Here is a 27,807-nt window from a genome sequence, read left to right on the forward strand (position 1 = left end):
CTTTAAAAACCTCCAGCCAGCCAGTGGTACTACCAGCCACATTTGTTTCCAAACAAAATTGGATCTAAATTATTCAGGAAAACTGATTCACCCGTCCCCTCCCTGGAGCCACTGTACACAGCAATCCGAAGAGCATTCTGCACCTCATCTCAGGCTTTTACACACCCAGCCTGCAGAGCTTTTTTTTTTTTTTTTTTTTTGTTAAATGAAGATTTCAATTACTCAAAAGCAACCATACATGCACACACAGAAAAAAAAAACAAACCACGCCAGTCCTCATCTGGCAAGGCTCTTTTAATGTTGTACTTTTACCAAACCACAGTACATACTTCAAATAAGGCCTAACAGATTATACTCTTTATAAATTTACAAACAGTTTATTCTCCTTAAAGAGATCATATTACTTTTATCAGTCTTGTGTATTTCAACGAATTATATATTTATTCAAGCATAACATAGCAAATGTAGCCATAAATCTGTAGACTAAATGTCTGTAACAGAGGAATCTCAGATACACTATCATTTCAGATTAGGATTTTTTTTTTTAATATACATATTTTTGTTTAAATCGGGTAACCTTTGTATCCTGGTTATGCTTCCCATGGGAAAATTGTGCTCGAGAAAGAAACCTGTGGGCTAGAAGAACTGCAAACAAACAAGGTCTTGGTTCACCTGCCAGGAAACTCGGCCAGCTTTGTAGGCACATAACCCTGGGGTTGGCTTTCCACCTGACGTGGAGGGAAGGGGCGAGAAGCTGGTTTCGCTGTCCTGACAGCTGATGGCCTTGGGCCTTTCCTGGGTACAGCCTGCTCCGCAGCAGCAGGAACCACATCGACAGGAAAGCACGGCTGCATTTCTACCTCTGACCAAGAGCCCAGGTTACTGAGAGCTGGCTGGCCGGTAGAGACGCGTTACGCAGACGTGGCTTACAAACAGAGAGTATCCAAAAAGAAGGAGTAAAAGAAAAGAGGAAGTAAAATGACCTGCCTCAGTACCAATTTTGCTGCTTCTATGTTTATGAATCTACTTCTGAACCTTCATCCGTGTCCTAGCCTCTGCTGACCCCTTGTCTTGCTCACGAGGCTGTAACCATAGCCCAGCTCTTGCTAGCTTGCCATCTTGCCAAGCAAAGCTCGAGAAATAGGAGCACCTCAGTGAACTGTGAAAACCCCAACAGTTTGCTAAAGAAACTGTGTTTTGAGGCCCTCACACTGATCAAGATCATGGGCTGTGCAAGGCAGGTGTTTCTGAAGCCTTATACAGCACCGATGGCTTTGATCCATCTCTCAAAGACAGAGAAATCAGTTCCTGCTTGAGCCCAATGTGTCCCTGCCAGAGAACCGATGAGGGGGGAAAAAAAAAAAAAAGACACTGAGACAAAACTCAAATCCAAACCATGCAAATTATAGCTGAATAATAATAACCAAAATCCAAGCCCGCACCCGAAGTCTCCCTTGCAACAGAGACAGCTGCTTGCTTTCTAAACAGCAGAACCAGCCACTCTGGAGCTTCTAAATAACGAGAGTTTGGCAATAATTACCATGCACAAAGCAAAGGCCACTTATAAAACATCTCCATAAAAATATCTATTTATCTCTATATCTCTATTTATATATGTCAGTAAGAAGCTTCAGACGAGCTTGAGCACATCCCAAGCACTCCATGGTTGGGGGGGAAATCTATTTAATTCCCATGAAATGAAGTGCTCTTAGTTAGGGTTGGCATCCACATGTAGGATTAAGTCAGTACAGATCATGTCCAGCAGGCTTCTGTTAATTAGCGCTAGCCAAATGGGGTCGCAGGGCTGTCAAGGAGCTGAAGCCTTTCAGGAACACTGTGCCAAATCATGCTGCTGTACCAGAGGGACTCCCCGGACTCGGGCTGCTCAACGCATGGTTCGGTTCACTAGGACTGAAAGTATTTTATGGGACCCTTGCCCAGCTCATTGATGGGCCTTGATCCACCGAAGAGCAGAGCAAAATAAAAGATCCTCCTTACCAGTGTGTGAGTGAGATCGAGCCCGCAAGGCAGCTTTGTGGCAAGCCAGTTCCCCCGCTTCAAAGGGTTAACGGGAATCAAGTGATGCCTTAGCCTTCTTTATTCAAGTGACTCTGATCCCTTTATCCTACCTAGATGAAGAGTCAAAAGATCAGACACAGTGCAGGAGGTGCAACGGGGTGAGTATAATATTTCAGGTACTCCAAGTATAGAAGCATTTTTTTCTCTGAGATGCTGGTCAAACACAAACAAAACTGAGGAACCAATGTTGAGCATCTTCTTCGATATGCTAATAATGGAAATCTGTAAGAGTGCTGACGTTGCCCCTGTTGAGCTGGACCCTTAAAACTCCAAGGGACTAAAACCACGAGAGGCTTCTATAATGGCACTGTTTTTGTGTCCTCCTTTGGAGGCCACCAGTGGCCTTGTACACTTGCCACAAAAGCACAAGGGAAAGGGATGGCTGAGGGTTAATTCCAACATTTTACGGCCCTGAGGAAAATAAAAGCTGGGTTTTGCTAGGCATTTATTTTAGTGTTGGTATCTCCTGGGAAAATCTGGACCAAGCAAAAGAAAGTGAGTATAGAATTATGGCTTAATGGGATGAGGGGCAGCTGCCTCGCTTTCAGATTCTCTTTGGCAGACCGTGCTGTGATTTTGGAACAAATACAAACAAGCTGTAAAATAATGCTGCAGATGGCAGAAACCACACTTTTACCTTCAGTTGGTGAGTACTACAAAGAGATAAAAACCAGCTGCAAATGTGACAGATGGCAGGGATTTAGTGGCACACAACTTTCCGACTCCAGCAGCCACCTTTCAGGAAGGTGACAGAGGTCACTCTGGTCCAAGCAGCAAGCATTCATTGCTGGGAAGGAGTTCACAGACCATGGCAGTGAAAGGTGATGAACTTCTCAATGAGAGGGATCATTTCTAAAGAAGCAGAAGAGATGGGGAAAAAACCCCCCGAACTCTCAGGCAGTTTCTTTCTACGCTGGCCTCGGAGGGGTGGGTAGGGGGTTTGGAAAGGAGACGATCGATGCGTACAGAGATCCCACTCCTGTAGCAGGAACTGTTTTAACAAAAAGCACTTCACGTTGTGTTTCAGGGTGTGCACCAAAGGGAATTTCTCTTCGCCATGTCGCCCTGTTGCAGCCATTGATGTTTCAGGGATAAAGGTCTCGCTAGTGCAAGTTACACAAGAAAACTGCAGACGGACCTTGATTTTATAACAGAAATAAACTATAACTACCCGCTGATACCATCCCAATACAGGGCAGTGCTTTATGATGGCAAACCACAGATTTATTTTTAAACATTTCCCTAACAGGGGGTTTTAAGACAAAGCAGTACGGGGCTGTTGGGCCAGCTTGTGACTGTGCCAAGGTCAGACTGCTTCAGTGACACACAAACCGTAAGCATGAAGATGTGCAGTTTAGAGAATAAATACTAGGATACAGGGGATGGCTACCTTGTGTTTATTCAGCCAAGTTTATTTATCTTGCGTACCTCCACATGGCTTTAAAAAAATAATACACAGACTTGGCTGGTTGCTCCACTGCTAACCAAAGCCATGACTAAAAGTAGGAGAGCTGTTAGGCTGGAAATTTCCCCGATGAAGCCTGCTTCCACCTAACTTGAGTCACCTAAAGTTATTGCTTTCTGGCTGATTCAGGCGTTTGTTGACTTGCTCCAGTGACTCTTTCAATCTGTCTTAAACAAGAGCCTGTTGATAGCCTACAGCCCTGAAATGAGTCAATGGGAAAAATATGTTGACGTGACGGCGTGCTAGATAATCTCTTCTAGGCTCCATTTCCCATGAAAGGTTGGAACAGGAGATCCTCTGAGGTCCCTTCCAACCTGGGCTGTTCTACTGCTCTGTAAATGGGGAAAGGGGAGAACAGACAGGGACAGGCAGCAACACATCTTCTTTGAGAGCACTGTCTTCTGAGCAAGGACAGACCAGCAGGTAGAAGAAGAGCTTGGGGCGGGTGATTCTGTGCTCTCACCAGCAGCCTAGAGCAGCTTGCTGAAGTTTCAGGTCTTCAGCTGTATTCTTGCAACAGCCTGTTTCGAAGCGTGTGAAAGATGGGAGAAGCTCAAATGTTTTGGCCAAACAGGCAATGCGCACATGGTGGTATATGACTAGCTGCAGCACTGTACCTACCCCAAATCCCTAACTGGAGGGTAAGCAGAAACTTTTTCTGGCAGTTTGCTGTTCAGCATGCTAAACATTCCTTCAAACGGTTTCTGCTCTAGTGTCAGTCCAGTAATTTATTTTTCTTACTCATCAGAAAATGTCATCTACCTGCCTTGACGTGGGTTTTGGGTACGTAAGAATTTCTTAGAGCAGCCCTTGCTAGAATCCAGAATGCTAGCTGTTTAATATTATCAGTATAAATGCCTCTCCGTTCTAATAATTCCTATGGTCATAGCACATCTCTGACCCTTGGAGAAAGCAGAATGAATGCTATGAAATCTAAGGAAATAACAATTTGCTATTCCCTGTTACCCTATTGCATACCAAGAAAGAACATTAATCTGTGGTAAAGCAAAGGGCACACACTTTTCCCTTGCATTTGTTGTTTAATCCCGACATCTTTCCATTAAGCAAAAAATAGCAGTGGGAGCATAAGTAGACATTACTGGGAGCTGCTGCTTCACAGAAGGAACGGGATGCACTAAATTTGTTACTTGATTCTATGTGTATTTGCAGAGTATGTCTTACCCCCTTTGCACAGAAGCAGTTCTGGTTGTGCTTTATATCAGGAGGAACAATTGCTTAATTTCTCTTATATGATGTTCTGAAAATAGAAAACTAGTCAAAAGAAACAATTCTCTGTGAAAGAACCTGTTGACATCAAACATTTCTTTTTTTACACAAAGTGACTTTTTAAAAAAACTTCTTTTGTAAAGAAGCCATGAATTGGCCACTTTTCTTCCTGGTTCTTAATTGTTGGCATAATCAGGGTTTTGAGCATATTGCTTCAGGAAGACGTCTGCTTATATGTGAAAGTTAAATAAGGTGTTGAAAGAACTGTGTTAGAGATTGTTAAATAAATGCATTTTGGTAAGCAGGTCCAAGTCTGATCTCATCGAAGGCACCATACGCGCCTACTACTGCAGGGCAAAGTCTATCTCCAAACCTGCGCGTAATTTCCAGACTGAATGATATCGCCAGCACTGCAGACTCCGGGACTGGAAGCCAGTTCTGCGCCGTACGCCCACATCACGGCAGTAACTACCCAAGAGCTGCAGACCTGGCATCTCGAATATCCTGAGATTTCAGCGCTGCACGTGCGCACCCGCTGCAGTGAAACGCACGGCGTGACAGCAGGGAGCGAAGACTCCTCTCCGTGTCACGCTGTACCAGTACCAGCAGGGCTTTAAACTCGACCCTTCGCTCCCGTCTCTTTGTTCTAGGGCTTTCCTATATGAATGAAAAACATTCATGCAGAAAGCGTTGCTCTCCTCCTAGGGGTTACAACAGTCAGTGCCGACGAACAGTCAAGAACACGGCCACGAGGCATCACAACGGGCCGTTGCCGCTATTCTGTCCCACAGAGTAAGTTAAGGCCATGGGCGAGGCCGGGGCTTCGGGGCAGTGGTTAAGGCAGTTCACACCGTGGACAGAGCGGCAGGCTGGGACGAGCACCGTCCCGCGGACTCGGGGGGGCCGTCGCGCTGACGCTTCTTTGCCTAGATTTCCCGCTCTCCCATTCAAGTGCACTTAACACGGTTCTTTTATAAAACGCTTCACATCACGAAGACTTCTTGAAGCCCGATCAGGTAGTTCATTCAAAGGTACAGACGCAAGTCTGTTGAGCTGGGCATACGTGTTCCTCGACGACGTCAATCAAAGGCTCATGTTCATAAAGGACAGGACAGAGCTCGGGTAGGAAAGGAAGCAAGCGACCCCCCACTCCGCCATTTGTCATGTGCAGCTCTCGTGGAACTGGCACTGCCACAGAGCCTGCAGTAACAAACGTCAGCAGAACTGACGGCAGACTGCTTGCTGCCGTCTGCAAAGTGATCAAAAAGGGAAAAACCCCAGAAAGGCAGACATTTAATTTCAATGAAATTAAATGAAATGAAAACCCTTAGCTCAGACCCTTGTCCCGCTTCAACAAGTAGAGCTTTACACTGCCTGGGATTCTCCTCCGTAACAGGTCATCAGTGCTGCCTGACTCCGGAGGAACTTAATTGCACTTCACTAAATCCTCCCTGGTTTAAGCACCCTCTCTTCTTATGTGTAACTGTGTTCTGAAGGCTTTGTTTTCATGTACTGTGGGTCTTTTCTTAAGAGGCCTTTCCAACTTCTCTCCTTTCCAAACTGCTTTCCTGGTACTAGAGAAGGAAAAAATACAGACAATGATCAGAATACACAAAGCGCGAGGAAACGGCTGTTTGAGTAATTAAAACTTCTTCTTTTTTTTTTTTTTTATTTACCAATCTGGTTTCTAATAGAACTTTAGTTAAAAGACATTCACAGAAGATATTAGGCGTACATACACGCTGTCCTTCGTTCATTCTCATGTACATGCTGTTGCTTTTAGAAGGCAAGGCTTCTGTTTCATTTCTCTAGGATGGATCATGAATTCTGATTAACAGAATTTGGGTTCTGCTTTTCAATAATGACACCCTTTCAGGATCACCACGCTTGCTGGAATGTAAAATCGTTCGAGGGAGAAACTGCATTAAAAGCTATTGCTTGTCAAACTGAGATAGCTTCACGTTCCAACAGATATCCTGGAAATTAGACGCATCTGCCATTAAAGGACATTGTTTTAATTAAAATGTAATTATTTACTAGACTCTTAAGCTGAATTCTTATCACTACAATAAACTTGTACATATACACCACTGCTTTGGCAGTCTTACTAGAATATTTATGACTGTCCTTTCACACAGATCATGCTACCTAGAGCACGATATTAAAATGCTGCCATACCTCTGAAGTGGCAATTGCTGGAAGAGATATAAAAGATATAGGTCACGTTCAAGACAAGAAAAATAGAAAGCAGAAGTGCTCCAGTACCAGTTAAAGATACATATTCCTATTTAATACATCTGAATTTTCTGTCAGTCAATATGGAATAAGCAGTGTGTGAAAGGCTTGATTCAACACCCGCAAGACTGATTGTGAGTTTCCCCTTCAGGCTGGGTTGATGTCAGGATCAGTTTTCCACCATTTTGGCTCTTTGGAGCGCCACAACTCATTGCCTGGTGGCCTGTGTGTGTTGTGAACGAGGATCCGAAATCTCGCTCACATTATTTCACTACGACTGCGAGCCCCAGCCGCCAGCCCAGCCCTGCTCTCCCCACCACTGGCAGCAGTTTTGCTGTCGATTCCCGCGGAATCAGGAACGAGCCTTTTAGAAACACAACTGGGTCACTCCAGTTCCCCAGCCAGTACAAGGAGCTACCTTTTCCTGCACAGTTCAAGTAGGTGAAGCAGCTACAAAGAGGTGAGAAGAGACTGATTGTTTTAACAGTCTTTGGGGAAAGCACAGAGTTTTATAAAAGCAGGATCCACTCTCCCCTCCAACAGATTTTCCCACTACAGGCGTATGGGTAGTACCTGTCAAACGACATGGATTTTTGGCACAAGTAAGTGTGGGTGAAGTAACTATGGATATTGTTTCAACCTCCACTAAGAGAAAGAAATCCTCAGAATGGATGTAGTGCTAGCAAAATATACAACCTACTTCTCTGACTCTGCTCCTGCTTCCCTGCTAGGCTGCTTCACGACCACTGCCTATAATTAAACGCACACCATTCTCAACAACAAAATACAAAGCAGACAGGCAGGAATCCACCTACAGTCACCAAATGCCTACACAGAGACCAGCTGCTAGTCTACAACACCATGTCTCTGGTCCAATTTAAGAAGAAATAAGAATTCTAGTAACTGAAAGTTCCTAGAGTTATGAAAGTGACTGTATCGCAAGCATAATGACGAGATTGAAGATTATCAACGTTTTAACACAGCACTAATGAACTTCACATAAAGCGGTCCACGGTGTCCAGTCAATGGAGAGATGCGGATGCTTGCAACTTGATGTCAGAAATTTATTTTTCAAATTCAAGACACTAATTTACAACTGTCGCTTGTGCAATGGTCAAAGGTTGTTTTCCAGAAATTCTTGCTTACAGGGTTGTGGGAGATCAGGTGGTAATCTTACAGAAAAATCAGTGACTAGATATCAGAGGCCTCGCTACCACAACCCAGACAACTGTCCCTGACTTCACCAAGGACTCAGTCATACACAGAGACCGAACCGTCTTTCCCCTCCAGTGCCACACCGAGGCATTTGGCAAATTTGCACTGTGGCTGCTAAGCCTGTCTCTCCCACATGCAGCAGCAGAGGACTCTAGTTTCTCAGGATACGTAAATCTGATCCTCCTCCCAGACATTAAGCTCAGATTAGTAAGTAACTTTGTGCTGCAAACCAAATCCCAGTCTATGCAAATGACGCTGTATTCACTTCTCTCAGTAACTTGAAGTGGCAGGCAAGGATGTTTTTTCAGAGTGGACTCAACCACCCTTAAAATCAAATTAAATGTGAAACAATACAGAAAAGAGAATGCCTTTTCAATCCTACAAAGCCATCTGTGATTGCTATGTTGAACAGTTGGTGGTGCAGGCGAGATCCATCCCATGCTGATACTCTCCAAGGGGTGGAGACTTCTCTTACACCGATGATTAAACAAGAATAAACAAGAATAAGGACTCATCTGCTTGATTAAACATGAGAGGGAGAGGTTAATACTGGAGGCAAGGCAAAAGACTACAGAGCACAAGAGTGACAGAGGTGATTTTTATGCCTACCCGAACCCCTCTGCCACATAATGTTACCTGAGAAACAGTCTTTTTCTTGAAATTGGCAACTTTTTAATATGCTAATTCCAAATCCATAAACAGAAGAAACCAATGGGTTTGATTTGCTCTGGTATCTGTGTTCAAGGAACCCAGAAGAGGACTTCAGGCTACCATCCCTAAAACCCAATCTATCTGGCCTTTTCTGTCTGACAAATTGTGCTTATAAATTTCTTGCCTGGTAAGACTCCAATATTTTCTTCCCCCTCCATGATTTTTTCTTTTTTTTTTTTTTTTTCATTTTAAAGCATCGATATAGCCAAAGAAATCAGGAAATTAAAGATGCCACCACTGCTCAGCGTAGTAAATTGAAGATTTGGGTGAAAAACACATCTTTCTTGTAGAGAACAACGGATTAAATCTGTGTATACTAAACCCAGCAATATTAGAGATAAAGCAAATCTGTCATGAGCAGAAATACTTTTAAAGGGAAATTCTTGGTATTTTTGCTGTTCTTTTAGCACGCAGCAAATGCCCTGCAATACATGCCTGCCTTCATTCTCTTCCACTGCAGAAGCTGTCCAGTAAGCCCTTAAATCCCTACCAAATCAGACCCCTGGAGAACCACACTCCTCAAACGTAGCTAAAGCTACATTATTGTCATCAAAGGATATTAGGTCTTCCTTCAGGCTGCCCCTTTGCCTTTCCTACAGGCTGCCTGCCAGCTTCTCAGCTGACACCTACAACGTCCCTGGCCTGAGAGGGGGCAAGGGGTGCAATGCTGCAACTTGGCATTAGCCTTGTTACTCTTAAAAAAAGCCTCACCGCAGACAGCAAAATAGCTCCGGTAAATCTCTGTACTGAAAAGTAAGTCGCCACTGCGCGCTGAGTGTTTCCCATGTGCTCTCCGGGCAGAGCTTCCAAGCCTTCTTCGCCTCACCTTCCCTCTGCAACACTGCCAGCAGAGGCTTTCCTTGCAAAGGGACTGAAAGAAAGGATTGAAAGAATAAATTGCTACGCTAGAGTTGGGAAAAAAAGTATTATGTGAAGCCCATGGGTTCAAATGCACTGACTGGAGCTGTACGAATATTTCTGCGACAGCCATAAAAAAAGAAACAGAAGCAAACAAAGTCTGGCTCTAATTCCCTACTACAATGCTTACGCCTAAGTACGAGATATGCCAATATGCCACAGGCAGAGCTGAGTTTAAACTGGCACGCGCCTTGGGTCACCAGTGCCACAGCCAAAGACACAGGAACGGACTACTAGGTCTACAGACTCACACAGCATCATCCTCCCTCAGAGATCAACTAAATAATAATAATAAAAAAACCCCCCAAAGCTTCCTGTGCTTTACGATCGTCCTCTCTGGTAGTAGTAGTAATCATAATAACAATACTTTTACATTGCTGATGAGAACTGTATGCAATCAACGAAGTGCCTGGGTCAAGGTGACGGATCCTGCCAGGGTTGGCAAGGGCTGATGACCTGTTGAAAACCAGCATGATTTGCATTAATCCTCATCCCCCCAGCCCACCCCCAGCCCCGAAGCCCCGGTTCAATGCCACCAAAATGAACGGTGATATGGTCAAGGGGCAGGGCTGAGGGCACCTGTGGGGAAGTGGTCAGCCATGAAGGAACACAACACCGGGAAGAAAGGTCTGCCGCTTGTTCTCAGGACAGAACTACCCATGTTTTAAACAGCTTTTAAAAAAGGTAAAAAAACAGCCCCGTTTCTCGTTGCGGGTATCCACAACACCTCTAAACACATACAGAAATAGACAGGTATTCTTGAAAATTTTAACCAATGCTGAAGCTGCAAAACTGCTCTTTGTTGTAGTTGTTTGGATACAGAAGGGGCAATTTGCTGTAAATAAGTATTAAAAAGTATTTTTTCTTAAATGCTTGGGATTTTTTGTTCCTCCAGTCTCAGCAGTATTTTCCTGTCACTTGCTCCTCCAGTTGTGCTGATCTTTTTACTGTACGTGTGCTCAAGCGTCCGACGCAGAGTGTTCTCTCCCCACTGCACGAGTCATCCCAGTCCCACCCTGGCCCAGCTCACATCCCACCCCAGGCCCCGTCCCCGTGGGCTTAGATAAGCCATTCCTTCTTGCTCTCGTCGATGGTCTCTGTGAAGTTGGGGTCATTGTTCATGATGGCGGCGTCGGCGCTCTCGGCTGACTCTGCCCCTTTGGCCTCGTTGGTGTGGTAGGTTCCCTTGTGGCGAAACATGTAGCGGATGAGGAACACCAAGGTGCAGAGAATGGTGAAGATCACCACTGCGATGACGCCTACACAGAGGAAGAAAGAAAAGATGCCACTGGCGAGGAGAACACCAGATTCTGACACAAAGAAAGGATCCCACCACTCCCCCGAGCTGAGCCGAAGCTACCTGGGCAGTTCAACATCACCGTATTTAATCGGTTCCACGACTCTAATATTTATACATAGCTTTCGCTGTGTACAAAATGTCACCGAGTGGAGTCTGCTAGTGACTTTCATCCCGTAGGCGAGCTTCAACATTAAGATCTACTTACAGAAGGCGAGCTTTGCTGATTGCGAGACAGAGGGTGCCGAGCGTTCCCAAAACGCAGGGGTGAAATGGTCATCTGTCATGGCCTGTGCAGCTCTTACAGGATGCAGTCACCCATGTATACTTTCCAGCCAACGGCCGTACGGATCTACCACAGCCCCTCAACACGTCCTTGAAAATTGGCTTGGCTCACTGTTGGCTCGCTCGACTCGCTAGGCACTGGCTCCACATAATTACAGGTGTAACTGAGTTATCATCAGACCTAACCTTAATTGCTCTCCTGCAATGGTCTATTTGGGGTTCGAGCCCTGTGATGGAGAAGTCTCATATATCTTACCCTCTTCTGCATAAGTAACTATGCGCTAAAACAGCACCGTTCCTTTTTCGGCCCTTCTCTATAGGCATGAAGATCTTCCAGATGAAGACATTATAAAATTTTCCAGTTAAAAAAATCTTGTAATCAGCCAGAATTATGTTATGCCACTTTTGTTAACTGATGCGTTGGACAGCCAGGCTGTTCAGGTATGGCCTGAATTTTTCCGAGGAATACAATGCTATCCTTACAGTATTGTAAGGTTTCAACGTATTAAGGAAAAGTTTTAAGTAGTGATAAAAATATAAATTAAAAAGGAAAAATCACATAGCAAATCAAAATGAAAGCAACTAATCTAAACCTGGATATGGAAACACAGACCCGTGAGGGGGCGATGGAAAAGAAACAAGAAATTCCATTAGCCTGCAGGTACTACTACACTCAGTGTTGCTTTACAAGACAAAACGCACCGCCAGTATGCCATTTTATATGCATTTAGAACCGACTGAAAGCTATCAGACTGATCTTTACAAATTTTTTTTTAAATATGCCTTCAGAATCTGATGCAGTGGCAAATTTTTCCCATCAGAGTTCTGGTGCATCACTTGCATACTTCAGGACAGAGCAAGAAAACTGCACGTGTGCACAAAATTAACCAGGATCCATATTTCTGGAGGCAGCTGGCCAGAATGTCTTCAACAGAATGCTAATTCAAAGGTCCAATTTTGGGATTACTGCACATCACCTATCACGCTGAATTCGACTCTGTGGCACATAAGTTACAGCAGAACTTGGCCCCTAAAAAACACGGCAGGATCATGAGGGATTTTTGTCAAGAGCTAATAGCGTTTGACATAGATTCACGCTGAATCTGCTGTGACTGCAAAAGTGTTCTTGCCATTTCATATAAATAATCCGCTCTGTTCACATAACTAACTACTGCAGGGTAGCTCCCCACTTGGATGCTTAATATGTGGATTATGAATATCAGCATTTTGATTTGGTTAAAACTGAATCTGAGGGGGCAAACGAAGTGAGAACAAACCATTTCAAGAGGACAACGCGCCTGCTGAGTGGACTCACACAAATTTCTGTTTAACTTTGTTCGGGTGCAGTTTTCCCCCAGTCAGCTCTTAGTAAGCAGCTTGAATACGTTCCCAGCTGCAAGTCAGCCATCACTGTCCTACTGCAAAGTATCTTAGAAAAGTGAACATGTCTCCTACCTCCAATAATGGCAGAGTTTCTGTTAACTCCATCTCCTATAGCTTGACCGTTGTATGGGAAATCAGCGCTGGCTGCAAATAAGGAATTAAAGATTCATGTTGCAATAGCAGTGAAACTTCACACAGTACAGAAATACATCCAATATCCTCAGATACAATTTAAAGAAATTTGTCATCCCTAGATATTTACCTAAAGAAGAAAAAAAAAGAAAAAAAATCTTTCACTATTATCTAATCCCTCGGTACTTCTTGCCTGCTCCTCTTAACAAAAATAAAAATAAAATAAAGGAGGTTACCCTCTGTAAGCATTGCTGTTAGTACAGAGGAGGTCATCAGTACTAAGATAAATTCAGTAAGTTTCTTTAGCACAAAACCAAACAAAAATTTTCTTTCAAACGCGTGTGGTTGTACATATTATTAAGGAGATTTTTGCCTCTGTCACTGCTATCCCTGCAAGGCTTCAGAAGTTTCCGGGATTTAGTGACCGCCACCGGGTACAACTGCCAGCTCTTTGAAAGCAGAGCTGCCACCCCTTTTGCTGCTGCACAGCCTACGGTAAGCGAGGGGCTGCATCTTCTGTTGGTCAGAGCGATGGAGCAGTTACCCACAGGAGCACGTGCCAGCACCTTCGCTGCTCTAGGAGGAAGCCCAGTGTGGCTTAGCCACTGCTGCAGGTGCTTTGGAGCTAAGACGCAAGGCAGCGAGTTGGAGGAGCTGAGGCCTGGGGGCCAGGAGAGCCTGCGGGAGAGGAGAGCCTCTGGCAGCCAGGTGAGGAGAGGAAACACAGCCAGATGTACCAGTGCCCTAAAATGGAGGGAGTCCTTGCAGCAGAGCTGGATGAAGCCGTACAGGTTTAAAGCAGAATTTGGACAGTGGTCTTTTCACCTCCAGAAAACATCACAGAGGCTTTTCAAAGGCAATCTCATCAACAAAACCTACCGTCAACATTTTCATTCTAGTCAGACATAGCAACTAGACACTGCAGCGACTAAGCGAGCCCAGGGAGCTAGGGGAGTGATTGCAATCACTCCCTTCTTCGCCACGGGACCATGGCATTGATTTTGAAACAGAGGAAATGTTGTTAGAAGTCTGACTGGGGACAGTTAAAATAATCAAAGATATTAATTACTTCTTACGTCAGTGTTTAAAACCCAGCTGTATTTTCCTTGCTTGATGGATTAGGTGATATTGTATTAAAGTAAGCAGTTGCCTTTACAGGCCAGTGATTCACTACACGCAAAAACAGGCTAAGGGAATCCAACTGGCTTTCTGTTCGCATGGAGTAAAATCCATAATAAAGTTCCTTTCGTATCGTGAAGCAGCTGTGCAAAAGCATGAATGGCTTCAGCTCACCACATGGCCTGAGCAGAGGTCTGGGGCTAGAGCAGCCTTCTATGTGCCTGCTCTGGGGGAGAGCTGGACCAGCTGTGTGTTAAGCAGCTAGTTTATGGCTGGTCACCTGCAGGACAAACAAGAGAGCATTCCTCAGGGCTCAGCGGAGGGGGCCTGGCCAGCAGTTATGGCCAGCAGCACTCGTGCCTCTGACATTCGTTGGTGGTCTGGCTTCTGAAAACAGCATTTCTGCACGTCCGTGAAACAAACCAGGCTAAAAAACATTAAAGACAAATAAATACCTGATGCGGTATTGGCGGATTTTGCTCCAAAGAAGAACCTTACTGTGCAGGACTATGAATATTTCCTACAGAGACATTCTGGCACAGGGCCCACAATACTAACCTTGCAGCGCCGAAAGGGAAGGGCTGGCAGCGGGAAAGCAAGCTCTAACTTTAAACCTGCCCTCCCTGCACCTCAGAGAAAATTCTAAAGCCAAATAACACTACGTAGAAAAGCATCCATCTGCCAAATTGCAAGGAAATTGGTCTCTGCCATTCCAACCCAAAAGGAGGCCCCTAGACACAGGAGCAGCACCACAGGCAGTTAACGAGTCCTACCACTTGTCACTTGGTTTGGACTTCCTCTCTTGTCCCCCCACACAAGAAATCTTAAAATCAGCAATGGTCACAGTTCCCCCTTCCCTTACAACTGAATAGTATATTTTATCTTCTTTTGCAAGGTTGTTTTGAGGACCACGGCACTAGTGAAGTGTGAAGAAAGAGGAAGGCTGCTTTCATGGCAGCACAATCCCTCCCGAGCTGCCACATCACAACGGCTATGCTACAAGGGGTTCCTGGCAGATAGAAGACCATGGCTTACGATGTTCAACAGCCACTGAAGCACGCTGCAGGATAATGAAGAACACAAAGCATGATGTGAAGCTACGTCCTTGATCTTGTCTGAGAGCTGCTGCTAGGACTGGCTCCAACGCCTCCATCCAAAGCTGCTTTCTGTTGCATCTATTCACCGTACACACTCAGGAGGAGATGTCCATTGGATCAACAAGCAGATGTGACCCACTCTGAGACTCTCATCTCTGACAAAAAGGGAATGGGAACATGTGTCTGGGTGCAGGAGACAACCTACTTCAACAAGAGTTCACCATCAGACTGGGTAAGTTGTGCGCTGCTGCAACTGCTGGAGAACCAGGGGCGCGGCAGTGAAACACGGAGGTTAAATGTTCATGAATCTTTTTTTAAAGCACCTACGGCAGTGTTGCCAGATATTATCGCCATGATTCATGAATTCCTGTTCTGTTACTCTTGTGTCAGCAGATCTGCCTTTATATTATGGGTTTTTTTAAACTGAAAAATTGTATCTAAAATCTCAGCCAAATGTGGGGTTATAGAATACCTTTTGCTGCAGAAGTGTCTACATCAGTTTTTTATTGAATGTATTACTGCAGATAGATAGAAGAAGAAGAAAAGAACTTCCTTCTTTTTCAGGTGGAAGTTCCCTTGAAATTCTCTGGGCAGCAGTAGCTTCTCAGACAATCAGAAATAGCTACAGACCAGGGGTCTAAGAACTGCAGAAGGATAACTCCTGCTACAGCAATTAGGCAGAAGAGAACTTACGAGGGCACATTCCTTGAGCCTCCAAGGTGAGCTTAACAACAAAGTAGTGCCACCGACAGGCATTAAGTGCAGGTATTTCATATAGCAGTTATGTCACTGAAACATGTGGTGATTTGTCTCTGACCTTACTATGGTCACATTCCTCGGCAATATTAAGCAACTTTGTCAAGAAGACAACTAATGAGATTCCTTCTTCCATCACTGCTGAAATTGAGGAAATAAACGAGGAAGGAACATGTTAGAACAGGCTGACAAATGGGCAGCAGTAATACTGATGCTCTGGTAAAAGCACAGAAGACCATAAAACGCTGTTCACAGGTTGTAAAGAGTAATTCCTAAAACGTTTTAAAATGCCCGGTCAGATAAAATTAATATTGTTACTAGTGACTCTCATGTTTCATGGGAATCTAAATCACAGCGATATAATAACTAGCTTGCATGGCTATAATATGCAGATGAAGTACAGGCTGAGTTGCTAATGGACGAGTCTGTGCATCCATTTCTCTGTTGCAGCTGGAACACCTCTTCCCTATTCAGATTCTTCCATTATCACTGTGACATTAATTCCAGCTATATGTCTCCGCAAGCCCTTTCGCACTGCCTCATACTTGTACCTCGACAGCTTCAGGTCATGACTTGCCCACAGTGAGCAGGTGCCATGGAGCTGCAGTTCCTCTGTGGATTCACCCTGCGAAGCCCATGTGGACAGCAAGTGGGTTGTGAACGTCAGCTAAGGTGGGTGTGGGGAGGATACTGCAGGAGTTTTGGTCTGCTGTGCTACCGAACTGTTGGCTGAGGACATGGATAGGGCCATTCAGTTTTCTTTCATCACCTGGTCTACCAAAGCTGCTTTCGAACAGCCGATTCCCGTCTGGTTTGGGCACTGTACTGGAAAGGTTTCTTTACCTCAGGAGCTTTTTATGAATCTTCCCTAGGTTTCTCTGAGCAGCCAGGGTCTCACTGGTGTGAATCAAAACACGCAGAACAGAGCAAAGAGCTTTTATTCTATCCTGGAAAACAGTTAGATACTGGTCCAAGAGATGTGCTGCCAGTTCCCTGAAATCCTCTGCTCCCGCAGCTGTGGCACGGAGCCAACAGTTTGCTGTCAGGACACACCAAAGAGATTTTCCTAAAACCTACAGCTAGTGGAGGGACGGATCGAACTGTACCAGGAAATGCTAAGCTCATCTGTGGCTTAAGAGCACCGCTTCATCTGGTTCCCTTCCAGAATCCAAGCTGGGTGACACTGTTCTTTGCACCCTGTGCTCCCGCAGCAGGCCACCGGGTTTGCTTCACACACCATCATCCTGAAGCTAACTTACGTAAAAGGACAGCGCATCCTTTGCGTTCTCCTTCCTTCGCAGGCTGCTGTTCATGAGACCACAGTTTCAATCACCACAGAGTACATCTACAGTTTGAACTTAGGTTTTGCACTTCTCAAATTTCTGTTATTAGTCTCAGGGTAAATGGGGTTAAAGGAACTTTGCAGCACCTAAACGAGCAATTAAAGACCGACTGCAAGCAAAATCCATGTCTTGGCCATTATTTTAATGCCATTTGAAACTTCAGATGACCACAAAAATGCAGGACACCTACCATCACCCGGCACACTCAGCATGGGCATTGCCACAGCCAGCAATACAGCAGCACTCACTGAATGGAAAGGGGAGATGGGAACGGATAAACAGACCATAATTAGGATTAGACATTAAAGGGGACAGATGTGGTTGATTTAACAGAGTGAATGATAATTTTGCTTCATTATAGTAGGCGTGATTTTGCATCTGTCATTTTCAGAGGGAGAGTTTTTACAATGAATCCCACATAAAAGCCTTCTCCAAATTCACAGAATTGAAATGTGAAAAGACCCTGTTAAAGTAGAAAAGTGGTCCAGCAAGTGCGTGTGGGCAGAGCAATGAGCAAAAGGCTGTTCAGTGAAGTCAAGGGTGAAACCAGCACCAAATGGGGAGGCTTTTCAGATAGAGAGCTGCACTGAGAATGACAAAGTAAAAGGCAAATCGCATTTTGACATACACTACCAGGACTGTTACATATATATAAGCCACTGGAAGCAATTTTTTTAACTGAACTTTGTTACTGAGGAGGCAAGTCTTGGTTAAAATACACTACGCTACAAAGGAAAACACAGTTTAGGTTTGCTCCAAAAATGGAAGGGTGGGAGTGATCACAGGTCTAAAACAAACGGTGGATGAAACCTGTGAAATGCTAGAAACTAAGTTTGTTCAGCCTAGAACTAACAGATGTGGCGAGGCTGCTGTGACCTTTCAGCTTTACAGATGTCCACAATTTTGAGAGGTATTCTCCCATGATTAAGACCAGCTGTGTTATCACATAAATATGAACTAAAGAAGCAACCCGAAGAACTGGATCTGATGATCGCAAGGTATATAAAACCCCCAGCAATTCAGACATTGATTAGAGAAAAAAATAAAAGCAAAGATGAGAATTATCATTCCTTCTCGCTAAAGCTGTTTTGCAGCCAGGCACCCACAAATTGAGCTTGCGAAGGGAGCAAACACTCCTCGACACCTTAGGATTTTGAGAAAGCGCTTGACACTAGATCCACTCAGTCATACATTTCTCCACAGGACCATGACAGAGGAAAACAAAAGCAAGCTCTCTGGTTGCATCTTGTCAAATGATGTCAACCCCGCCAGTCAGGCGAGACCACACTGCTACTGTTTTAAATTACAGAGCACTCTTTATTACAGACTGTAAACACAGAAACTAATCGCTCGACTCTTAATAGGAGAAACTAATGTGCAGTCACAGTCAAACTCCCCTTCCTGAAGGGACTGGATTAGAAGAGAAACTCTGAACACGTGCACAGAAATGATGGAGTAGGAGCAAACGACTCCATCACACAGCCAACATCAAAGGTGAACATCACAGCCTGTGGACTCCAGCTGCCCCTTCTTGCTCATCCCTCTGCCTGTGCCCGTCCCACCCACTGCCCTCCTCCCAAGTGGGGCCCTACAAAGAGCTCCCACGACAACTAAACTACAGCAGTTCAGAAAAAGAAGAAAAAAATCTGAAGCTGTATTAAAAATGCTGTGTCTTTTTATGCTGCCAGGGCAAAGTTCCTAATTTGTTTTTTTTAATGAATACATCTATTTTTTTTTCCTACTTTCCAAGCTGAAAACAGAGAAAGGAGGAAAACTACCCCTGCTCCTGCCTTTCTAGGCATCTGAGTGCAGATTCTGAGGGAGGACTGTTTAACATTAAGCTCTGTTAACAGAGTTTAATTAAAGTCCCACTAACATCAGCTTAAGTATAATACTGAGAAATTATCTGAAATTGTTTTTAATACTAAATACTCCCAAGTTAAAAAAAAAATACCCACACCTACCCAGCCACAAAATATTTAAAATATATTATTAATCACATTGTTTGTAAAAGGTCATTTTCATTCTAGCATGCTATACGGGGTCAATCACTACAACCTCAATTTTTAGTGATGCTAAAACATCAACTACATAACGGCACTCAACTGTAGTGTTAGAGGGTTACAAGTATATTCCTAATATGAACCATTTTTCTGTCTTTATGGAAATAGAAGTCTTCACAGTCACAGACTTCACGATTTTTTTGGTGCGAGTTCCACGATATTGGAAAAAGTACAGCCACATAGCAATTCCGAAACTACCAGAACAGACATGCAGCTTAGAGGAAAAATGAGGCCTTCTCACTTTAAAAATGTCATCTTCTTCTCTTTGTTGCCAATAATGCAAATTATTTGGAACATGAAATTCTCAACACTGGATCAAAATCCACTAATTTTTTCAATCCTATGCAGCCTTCTTGGCTTCGAGGGGTAGGGAGGAAACAAAACCAGAAAAAAACCTTCATAAATGACAAGAGAGTCCTCCAACACATTACTGCTATCTGGACCAATTATTTAAACTAAGTTTTGTCAGGTGTGTTTTTGGTCTAACAGAACATTCTCAAGTGCTGCTTACCACCCGCCCCCCCCCCCCCCCCCCCCCGAATTTTTCGCTGAATCTCAAGTGCTTTCACTGACAGTTACTGGTGAGCTCTGCTGAGAGAGACATGCACAGAGATGACAGAACACACAAAACCCGTGTTTTTACATTTTTGGTGTGAAGATTCTCCAATTGTGTCTTTTATTCCAGTGTGAAATGAGTATAAATTAGAAAATCCTCTGAAATTGTGGATTAATAGAAACCTTGTCCTCTGAACAGGCCTTCTGTCTGCAAATGCCTGTGTAGGAAAGTGGTGGTTAGAGAAGGAGGAGTAGTTGGATGTTTCTGTTAAAAAACACATGAACTCTGGAGTGAACAATGGAAGTGCCAACGATGGAGGGAAAATTCACTGAACGCTCCAGGGTCAATCAACTGGGAAAATGCAGATTCTCACCACTATACACCACAGTCCACAACGCAGTCAGTCAAGAGAGTTGTCTCTGAACCGACTGTGTTACTAGCCCTGGAATTTCCTTCTGCGGGTGAACTTTGCCGCCCAGACTCTGAAGCAGAGGAGGAAATGGAGTTTTATGAATGGCTTGCTCTGAGAGGGCAGTACAATATTCTTTCTTTCGGTCTTAAAACACAATCTTCCTAGCAAAGGGACAGAAAAACTTGTGCTTTATTAGGAGACCCATCCTTGCAGCTTACCTCCCCAAATCAATCCTGGATGAAATACGGAACAGGGAACACATTCCTGCACGGTTGGTTGGGAGGGCTGAGATGATCCTCCCCTGCTTTGCCCTTTTTCTGGTCATTTCCCAAGAGTAACTTTTCCACTTTCTTTTGCACAGAAGCAAGTAATTGTAAAAAGTAGTGGGAAGGCAGTATCAAAATCCTTTTTAAATTTAGTTACTGGTACTTGTATACTACAGAATTTTCTTCCTTATTTTAAAAGGAGAGCAGACGTTTAGGATCACTTTTGGATTCTCTTCATCTGCAGTTTGAACTTTGGCAAGTTCTGCCTCAGAAGTAGTATTTTGAACATTTGCTTTGCCAAATTTCCAATTGATTTGCAGCATATCAGAGCACTCCTGTCTACCAAAGACCTAAACTCATCTGTCTTTTAATTCCTGGTAGTAACATCTGTCTGAAACTGGGTCTCACTATGACTCCAGACAAGAACTGCTAGTGTATTAGTCATGCTGGCCTAAGCTATCACTTTCATGAAAATTTTATGAGCAGTTCTTACATTTCACCTGTTAAGCAAGACAAACAAATACTTCCTTTTACAATTAATGCAGAATACGAAATGCTTTGGTGCTCTCAAAGGAACAGTAAAGTCAAGTGCTGATCAAAGCCTAGCTGTATATAGCTAATAGCTGATAATGGACCCACATGGAATTCTTGAAAGGAACAAAAAAACCCCCAAAATAAAAAGCCCAACCCAACGAACAAGAATACCAAACAAGCCTGTAAACTTATGATAGCTACAGAAAAGGAGAAAAAACAAAGGTGATGACTCCATTTATTAAGGTCATTGGAAGCAAGGGCTTCTCACAGCCAGGATATGAACAACAAGATGAGGTTCTGCACTTTTAGCGTTCATACACTTACGAAGAAAGCAAGCCTTGGACTGGGATGAGCAATGGGTCAGACTGGAGAGTTTAAATCTAAAATAAACTTTAATAGCTGTAATGACCTGACTGTAGCCTCAAATACTTCTTGTACAGGAAGCAAAGTGCTTTTCAGCCTAAGGAAAGGAAAAAGAAGGCAGTCATGTGAAGTGCTCAGCCACCTAAATGCTTCCTATTTTTACTCCATTTTTTCCTAATTTATGCCATCCCCATGTTCCTAGTTAAAGTTAGTACTTGTGGAAAAAATACAGTCTTTGCAGAGGATGGAAAACACTCTTTTTTTAGTATTACCACCTTCTTGTCTTGATCTTAGGTAGCATCATTAACATGTAAATCACCGCTTACAAAATAGCTACAATGCTTGTCTCTCAATGAATGCCAAAAGAATTTACAAGCTTGGCAGTCTGTCAGCTGTCTCAGACACTAGACAGAGTGTCAGAAATTTCACACTGAAATTATATGTTCTTAAAGATAAGAGAAAGCTATGCATAATTGTGTGAAGGAACTAGATGAGGCTGAAGGGGGCATTTTTCTTCCCAATCAATAGACAGATTTACAGTAATTCAAGCACCATAATTAAGCCCGTTAAGGATGAAGCACTGATTGTGCCAAATTTCAGACAGATGCTCTTCCTAGTCAGCTGCTCGACGGGGAGCAGAAAAATATAAACTGTTGCATCTCAATGTTTACCACTTACCTTTGTGCCTGCAAGAGACGCTGGGTGCTTAGAAACTGAGCTATGAGTTTCTGCCAGACTTAATCCCCGAGTGTCTGAAATAAATGCCACCTTCCTGTTTGAAAACAATTTAGGTCAAAGCCATGGACTTCTGAGACAATATTTATACTAGAAGAATAGCAGAGGAAATTTGATCACAGAAATACACCAAAATCTGGCAGCCAAAGAATCTGTTGGCCCGCAGGGCAAGTCACAAGTGCATCTTCCATCTCTTGTACAGAAAGGACAAATGTTTAACTAGTCTACAGGCAGACACAGAGCCTCCCAATGTATGCGTGTTACGTTAATTAAAAAAACCCGAACCACCTTGAGTGATCAGTAACTTCAAAGAGAGAATCTGGCATCATTCTCTGATTGCAGTACAGGTAACTAATCCTGTTTTCTACCCTTGAAAAAGGAGGAGCACCATTTTATTCCAGCAGCTGCCTTCACATCCATTTCTGATTTTGCTAGCACCTAGGAGATCAAATCTAGATGTGTAGGGCTGCATCACGAACAAAAGCGGTGCCCCTCTTCTGTCCAGCCTGCCCGACTTGCTTGCCCCTTGCAGGAAGCCCAGAGAAGTGACCTTGCTCCTTGGCCATCCCTTAGAGGAGACAACGAGCGCTGGGTCACACTTTACCTTTGACTTTAATCCTCCTGCTGTTGGATTCACTGATGTCTACAGACTTTTTCAACATCTGTGGCCAGGAAAGGACACATCTGTCTGTGTGTTGTAATCTAAGGCCATTCTGAGGGCTGAATCACTGCCCGCCAGCAAGTAACGCCTTTGATCCTTCCCACTGCGCCATTTATAACAAGCCCTCGACAAGGGCGAGAGCTATTTCCCGTTTCCGTAGCCACATCCGTACCAGTGCATGTCTGACACAGCTTCTCCTCAGATGGTGCCACTCTGTCCTCTGAGATATGGGTACCAGTGCTCAGAGGGTGGAATGGCGTCTGAATCCGGAAGGTGACCTTCAGCACTGTCACCAGTAACACACGAGTGACACTTTCTCTTAGGCCAGAAATCGACTGCTGTCTTTCGCTTGACACAGATAATGAGTTGTCCAATTAGGTGAGCATGGATCATATAGCCAGTATTCAGCCCTCCCACTCTCTCCTGCCATCACTTGTTAAAGGATGAATTTGTCACAGAAAGGGAGTTAATCCTGCAGGCAGCTGTTTTAATCTTGATGACAGTGCTGCACGTCCTCATACAATGTTTTTGCCAGACGTGCTCAATATGGGTTTCCAAGTAAGCTGTTGATTCTTAAAAGGCAAGGCCTTTCACCTTCTACAAAACCAAAGTTTTTAGGGTTGGATATGTACGGTCAGAGAAAAGTCTTGGAAGAACACTGCAGACGTAGCATTTAATCCTGCTCCATTTAATTTTTAGTATGTTGAAGCTAATATGGATTTAGCTAAATCCTGCATTAAGTACTCTCGATGCCGTTCTGTTCATAGAATAACCGCATCTTGCGGCTGCATAGTGCCACGGCAGCTTAGAGGTGCTAAAGCATGGTTTGTCAGCTGTTATATGTACCTTGCCTCTTCTGGTACCTCGTGCTTTTACTAAATTCAAGATCGGGTAGTTTGGCAAGCTGGAGCACATTTTGCCTAAAATGGAGAGGTAGATACATCTAGTAGGTTTCTTTTATCTTTTTCATGTAAACAAGAAAAGTTTGGAAGTGAAACGTCATTAGTAAACTGCAGAACCTTTCCCTTCGACAAAAACACCCACAAACTGAACAATCCCGCCCCAATAATATGCATCTTCTGATTTGAAGTATGAGGCAATTTAGGTGTGGGAGTTTATTTACTACAAAAATAATCACCTGTTTGGGCTTTTGTTTGCTTCTCTACAATGAGCAAGGTGTCAGTTCTCAGTGACATACATCTTCACTAATTTGAACTGAGAGATATTAAAAGACCTCTTGGCGATTAGCTTTTTTTTTTTTTACATATGCTCCAGTATAGATATTAAAATGCACGCTAACGTTGTTTTGAAATGTATGCTGGCCAGGTAAATCGCTGGGTTTAGACAATATGTAAAGGTAGGAAATGTCATTTTTAAATAATACGGTAATTGATCAGGCTCTTTTCTGTCTCCTCTCTACACTCCTCTTGACATAACCAAGGCAAATTGGATTGTCTGACATGAATTGAGATCATACGGATGGGAGGAAAACACCGGAAGGGAACTATACTGACTATCTGCCTGGGTTTGATTATTAACTTCTTTTTTTAAATCACCAGAAAGCCACATTCTAGGAAAGAATGACTTGTTGAATTCCTGCGCTTCATCACGACCAAGAAAGGATTGCCATAGCAACAGGAAAAGGCTAAGTGTTGTAAGAATACTCATAAGCTGAACGAGGTAATGGTTTAAGACAATGTCCCAGTAGCATGGCAAAATGGCAGCCAGGGGTGGAGAGGAAGGGAAGTGGCTTTTTTACAATGATGAATTGACAAAGAACTAATATTGTAAATGTGAAATATACGTGAATTCAAGGCTAATAGAAAGTGCAAGACAATGAATCGAGACGCTGTATGGCCCATTTGTCTGCGGAGCAAATCAGCAAGGCTTCTTGCTGATAAATCCCTGCGCTTGTCTCTAAGGGTTTCAACTGCAAGTGACCGATGTACGACTTTACGATTTTTCTCCTCAGCCTCTCTGCTAAGGCACCCAAAATGTTTTGCAGCTAGCAGGAGGTGTCCATGCAGTAGCTGCACAGAAGAGTTTATGGCAAACATTTCATGTAGGTCACCCGTCAGGCGGAACCTGCTTAACACCTAGTAATTATCCACAAGGTCTGATCCAGCGCTGCGGTTTAGAGGTAAAAGGATCATTACATTTGCCGTCTGGTGTACCTGTCCTATTTAGACACTTATCTTTGATCCCCCCCTACAACATTTTTCAATCTTCAGTGTTTAATTCCACAGTAATTGAGAAGCAAAGGTACAAATCTACACTTAACTTGAAAGGTGAATCAGGATGAGTATGTCACTAGATGAGATTTAAACCACGTGATACTTGTCACAAAATTTTTCCTGATTTTTTCTTTTCACTACAAACCACCCATCCTCAACTCTCCTGTTTTGTTAAGATCTATTTAAAATTAAATAGGTGACATATAAGAATAAAAATTACAGGTAAAAATGCGTTTGAACTGAGAAACCCTGTACGTGGTAACTGCTGCTTTCAAAGCCATGTTCTTTGCAACCATTTCTTTGCGGCTGAGTGTGTGCGGCTTTTCCTTTCGCACCACTACAAGTATTTCTGCGAATTTCAAAAGAGCTTTTTGTCTTCATCCCTTTAGTCAGTTTAGTGAAGGAGTAAATTCACACTGAGAGCACCAAGACTATTCCACCTCTGGAGCCAGCTGGAACCATTATTTATACCTCTGATGTTTCCATTTTCTCTTTCAATACGATTTGTGTTAGAAAGTCTTCTAGTAGGGTTTGGGAAACATAAAATAATTCTCAAGGCAAACTGCCAATTTGCTAATGCAAAGCGACACTAAACCCAAACATTTTCATTTACCAGGCATCAAGATCATCTGTGTGCAAGGTTACACAGTCCACAGTATGTATTTTTCCTGAGACTGAAACAGAGTTAACTGTGTCAGACCACCACAGATACTTCTGCAAAGACTGAGGTGTTCTTACCCAATACCGATAAATGAGTTGCTGAGATACCTCTTCTTCATATCATGGAAATTTCACCCCGAGTGAAAGTCAGGAATTGTTCACCCATACCTGAAGGTCCTTTCACTTCTGCCCTGGTGAAACACCACTCCCTTGCTGTGAAACTTCTTTCTACCGTAACTCACTGGATATTGTTGCTCCCCTGAGTGTACAGCGGTCCCTCACTAGAGGTCTTTAAAGAAATACAACCTCTCCCTCTACTGCTGTGGAGTACTGGAGGGGACAAGAGGAGGGGTCCCTAGCTCTCATTCCTACTAAAACTTAACATCACCAAAAATGAAGGTGAGTCAGTTGCACTCTGTCTGCCCATGACTTCAAACAGTCAAGCCTGGCTATGGGAATGAGATTTGTTTTACTGGGCAGAAGTTAACAGACAGCTTGAGCCAGCCTAATTGTGTGCTGTATGTTCACTGATATCCTTCATGCTGGCTCCATGGCCCAGTATTACAACTAATCCAGAAGAAAATGTGTTAAGTCTGTGATCTGTCAGGTCGACAAAGTTGAATCAGCTCAGCAAAAGTTTTCAAGATGAGACTGAGCCAACACCAGGACAAGCACAGTAGCACACGGAAAGGACAAACAAGACCTCCTTCTTTTAACACCAGGAGCTATTAGAACAGTTCAAATATCTTGAGCAAATCCCACCATAGTCCTTTATTAGCTTGCAGTCAAATAAAGTGTAGCAAAAAGAAACCAACCAAAATTAACAACCAAAACCCATCAGCTACACAAGATTCACAGAAGCAGTGCATCCTCAAGAAGTTTATGGCACACTTTTGAAAGACATGAGCCAGTGAGCTATCCTTCAGGAAACACGCTTTTATAGAAACAGAAGCACAGAACATAACCTTCAGGTACAAACTGACCTAATAATTCCAGAGAAGAAAGGGACTACTAATTTATGATGAAAACATTCAAGTAGAAGATTGCATGTCATAAACAGGGAAGAGGTGCACTAGATCTTCCAATGGCATGGCAGCAAGGAGGGAATGACAGACTTCAGAGCATGACACTGCTTGTATCAATGCCTGGGGCCCTCAGCCCTGCAATATCCGCCTCTCCTTACAAACATCTGCCCTGTTTCTCTACTGAGGAAGAGCTGAAGGGAAATGCTGCAAGGACTTCCTTGATATTGCAAGAAAAAAACCAAAACAGACCCCAAAAGTATGACCTTGGCACATACTTCAAAGAGAGACATATATACCTCCCCCCTCTCATATAAAAACTGGCAGATGGATGCATCCCCAAATACAATAGGCAAAGACTAATGGTATCAAAATCATTATGGACCCAGTTTTTACTCTATTATTTTAATTTTTATACCACTGTGAACTCACCAACTTTGCCAGGACAGGTTCTAATTTACACCGCTACAAGTGAAATCAGCACGAGGACAACATACAAGAGAGGGGTTAGTGTATACCTGACCGTATAAATCTAAAGGGAACAGATTTTTTTTTTAAGTGTTTACCTAATATTCAAGAAGCAAGAGAGAAAAAAAACCCTCTAAAGATAGGCACAACATATACTTTCAAAGACTGTCAGTGACAAAGCAGGATGAGATTGCTGGGATCGGCAAATTGTTTTGGCTTTCTAGCACTTTCAGCATGCGACGAATGCCATCGTGACTAATGGGATTTCCCATTAAACACGGCCTAAGGAAAGCAGACAGTTCAGAAAACAAATCAGCACTTTATATCTATATATTTATGCCTAAAAGTAGACTTACTTTTTTTGTATGAAGCTGACTACAATCTACTCGCTTATTAGGAATACAGCATAAGGTATGCTACTGTACCTTCGTTATCTGCACTTAGAGCCTTTTGCTGACTACATACCCAATACTACAGAGAAAGTGCTATCATAGCAGCAAGGTCAAAACTCAATGTTCAAACAGCGTAAGACTTACAGAAAAGAAAAATAAAGCAGAATACTAAAAAAAAA

At 43.4% G+C, this 27,807-nt stretch overlaps 1 protein-coding gene across 1 annotated transcript in view; it reads right to left on the reverse strand.

Annotated features, from left to right (window-relative positions):
- Window positions 1–294: 294 nt before the first annotated feature.
- The window catches only part of CNTNAP2 (contactin associated protein 2), a 1,116,355-nt gene continuing 1,088,842 nt past the window's right edge, over window positions 295–27,807 (reverse strand). The window contains exons 23-24 of the mRNA XM_075418555.1: window positions 12,888–12,959; window positions 295–11,109 (exon numbers count right to left, since the gene is read on the reverse strand). Coding sequence (XP_075274670.1) covers window positions 10,910–11,109; window positions 12,888–12,959 — 272 coding nt within the window. The 3' untranslated portion in view covers window positions 295–10,909. The remainder of the gene's footprint in view (window positions 11,110–12,887; window positions 12,960–27,807) is intronic.

This window comes from Opisthocomus hoazin, chromosome 4 (genome assembly GCF_030867145.1).
Source record: "Opisthocomus hoazin isolate bOpiHoa1 chromosome 4, bOpiHoa1.hap1, whole genome shotgun sequence".
Classification (NCBI taxonomy): domain Eukaryota; kingdom Metazoa; phylum Chordata; class Aves; order Opisthocomiformes; family Opisthocomidae; genus Opisthocomus; species Opisthocomus hoazin.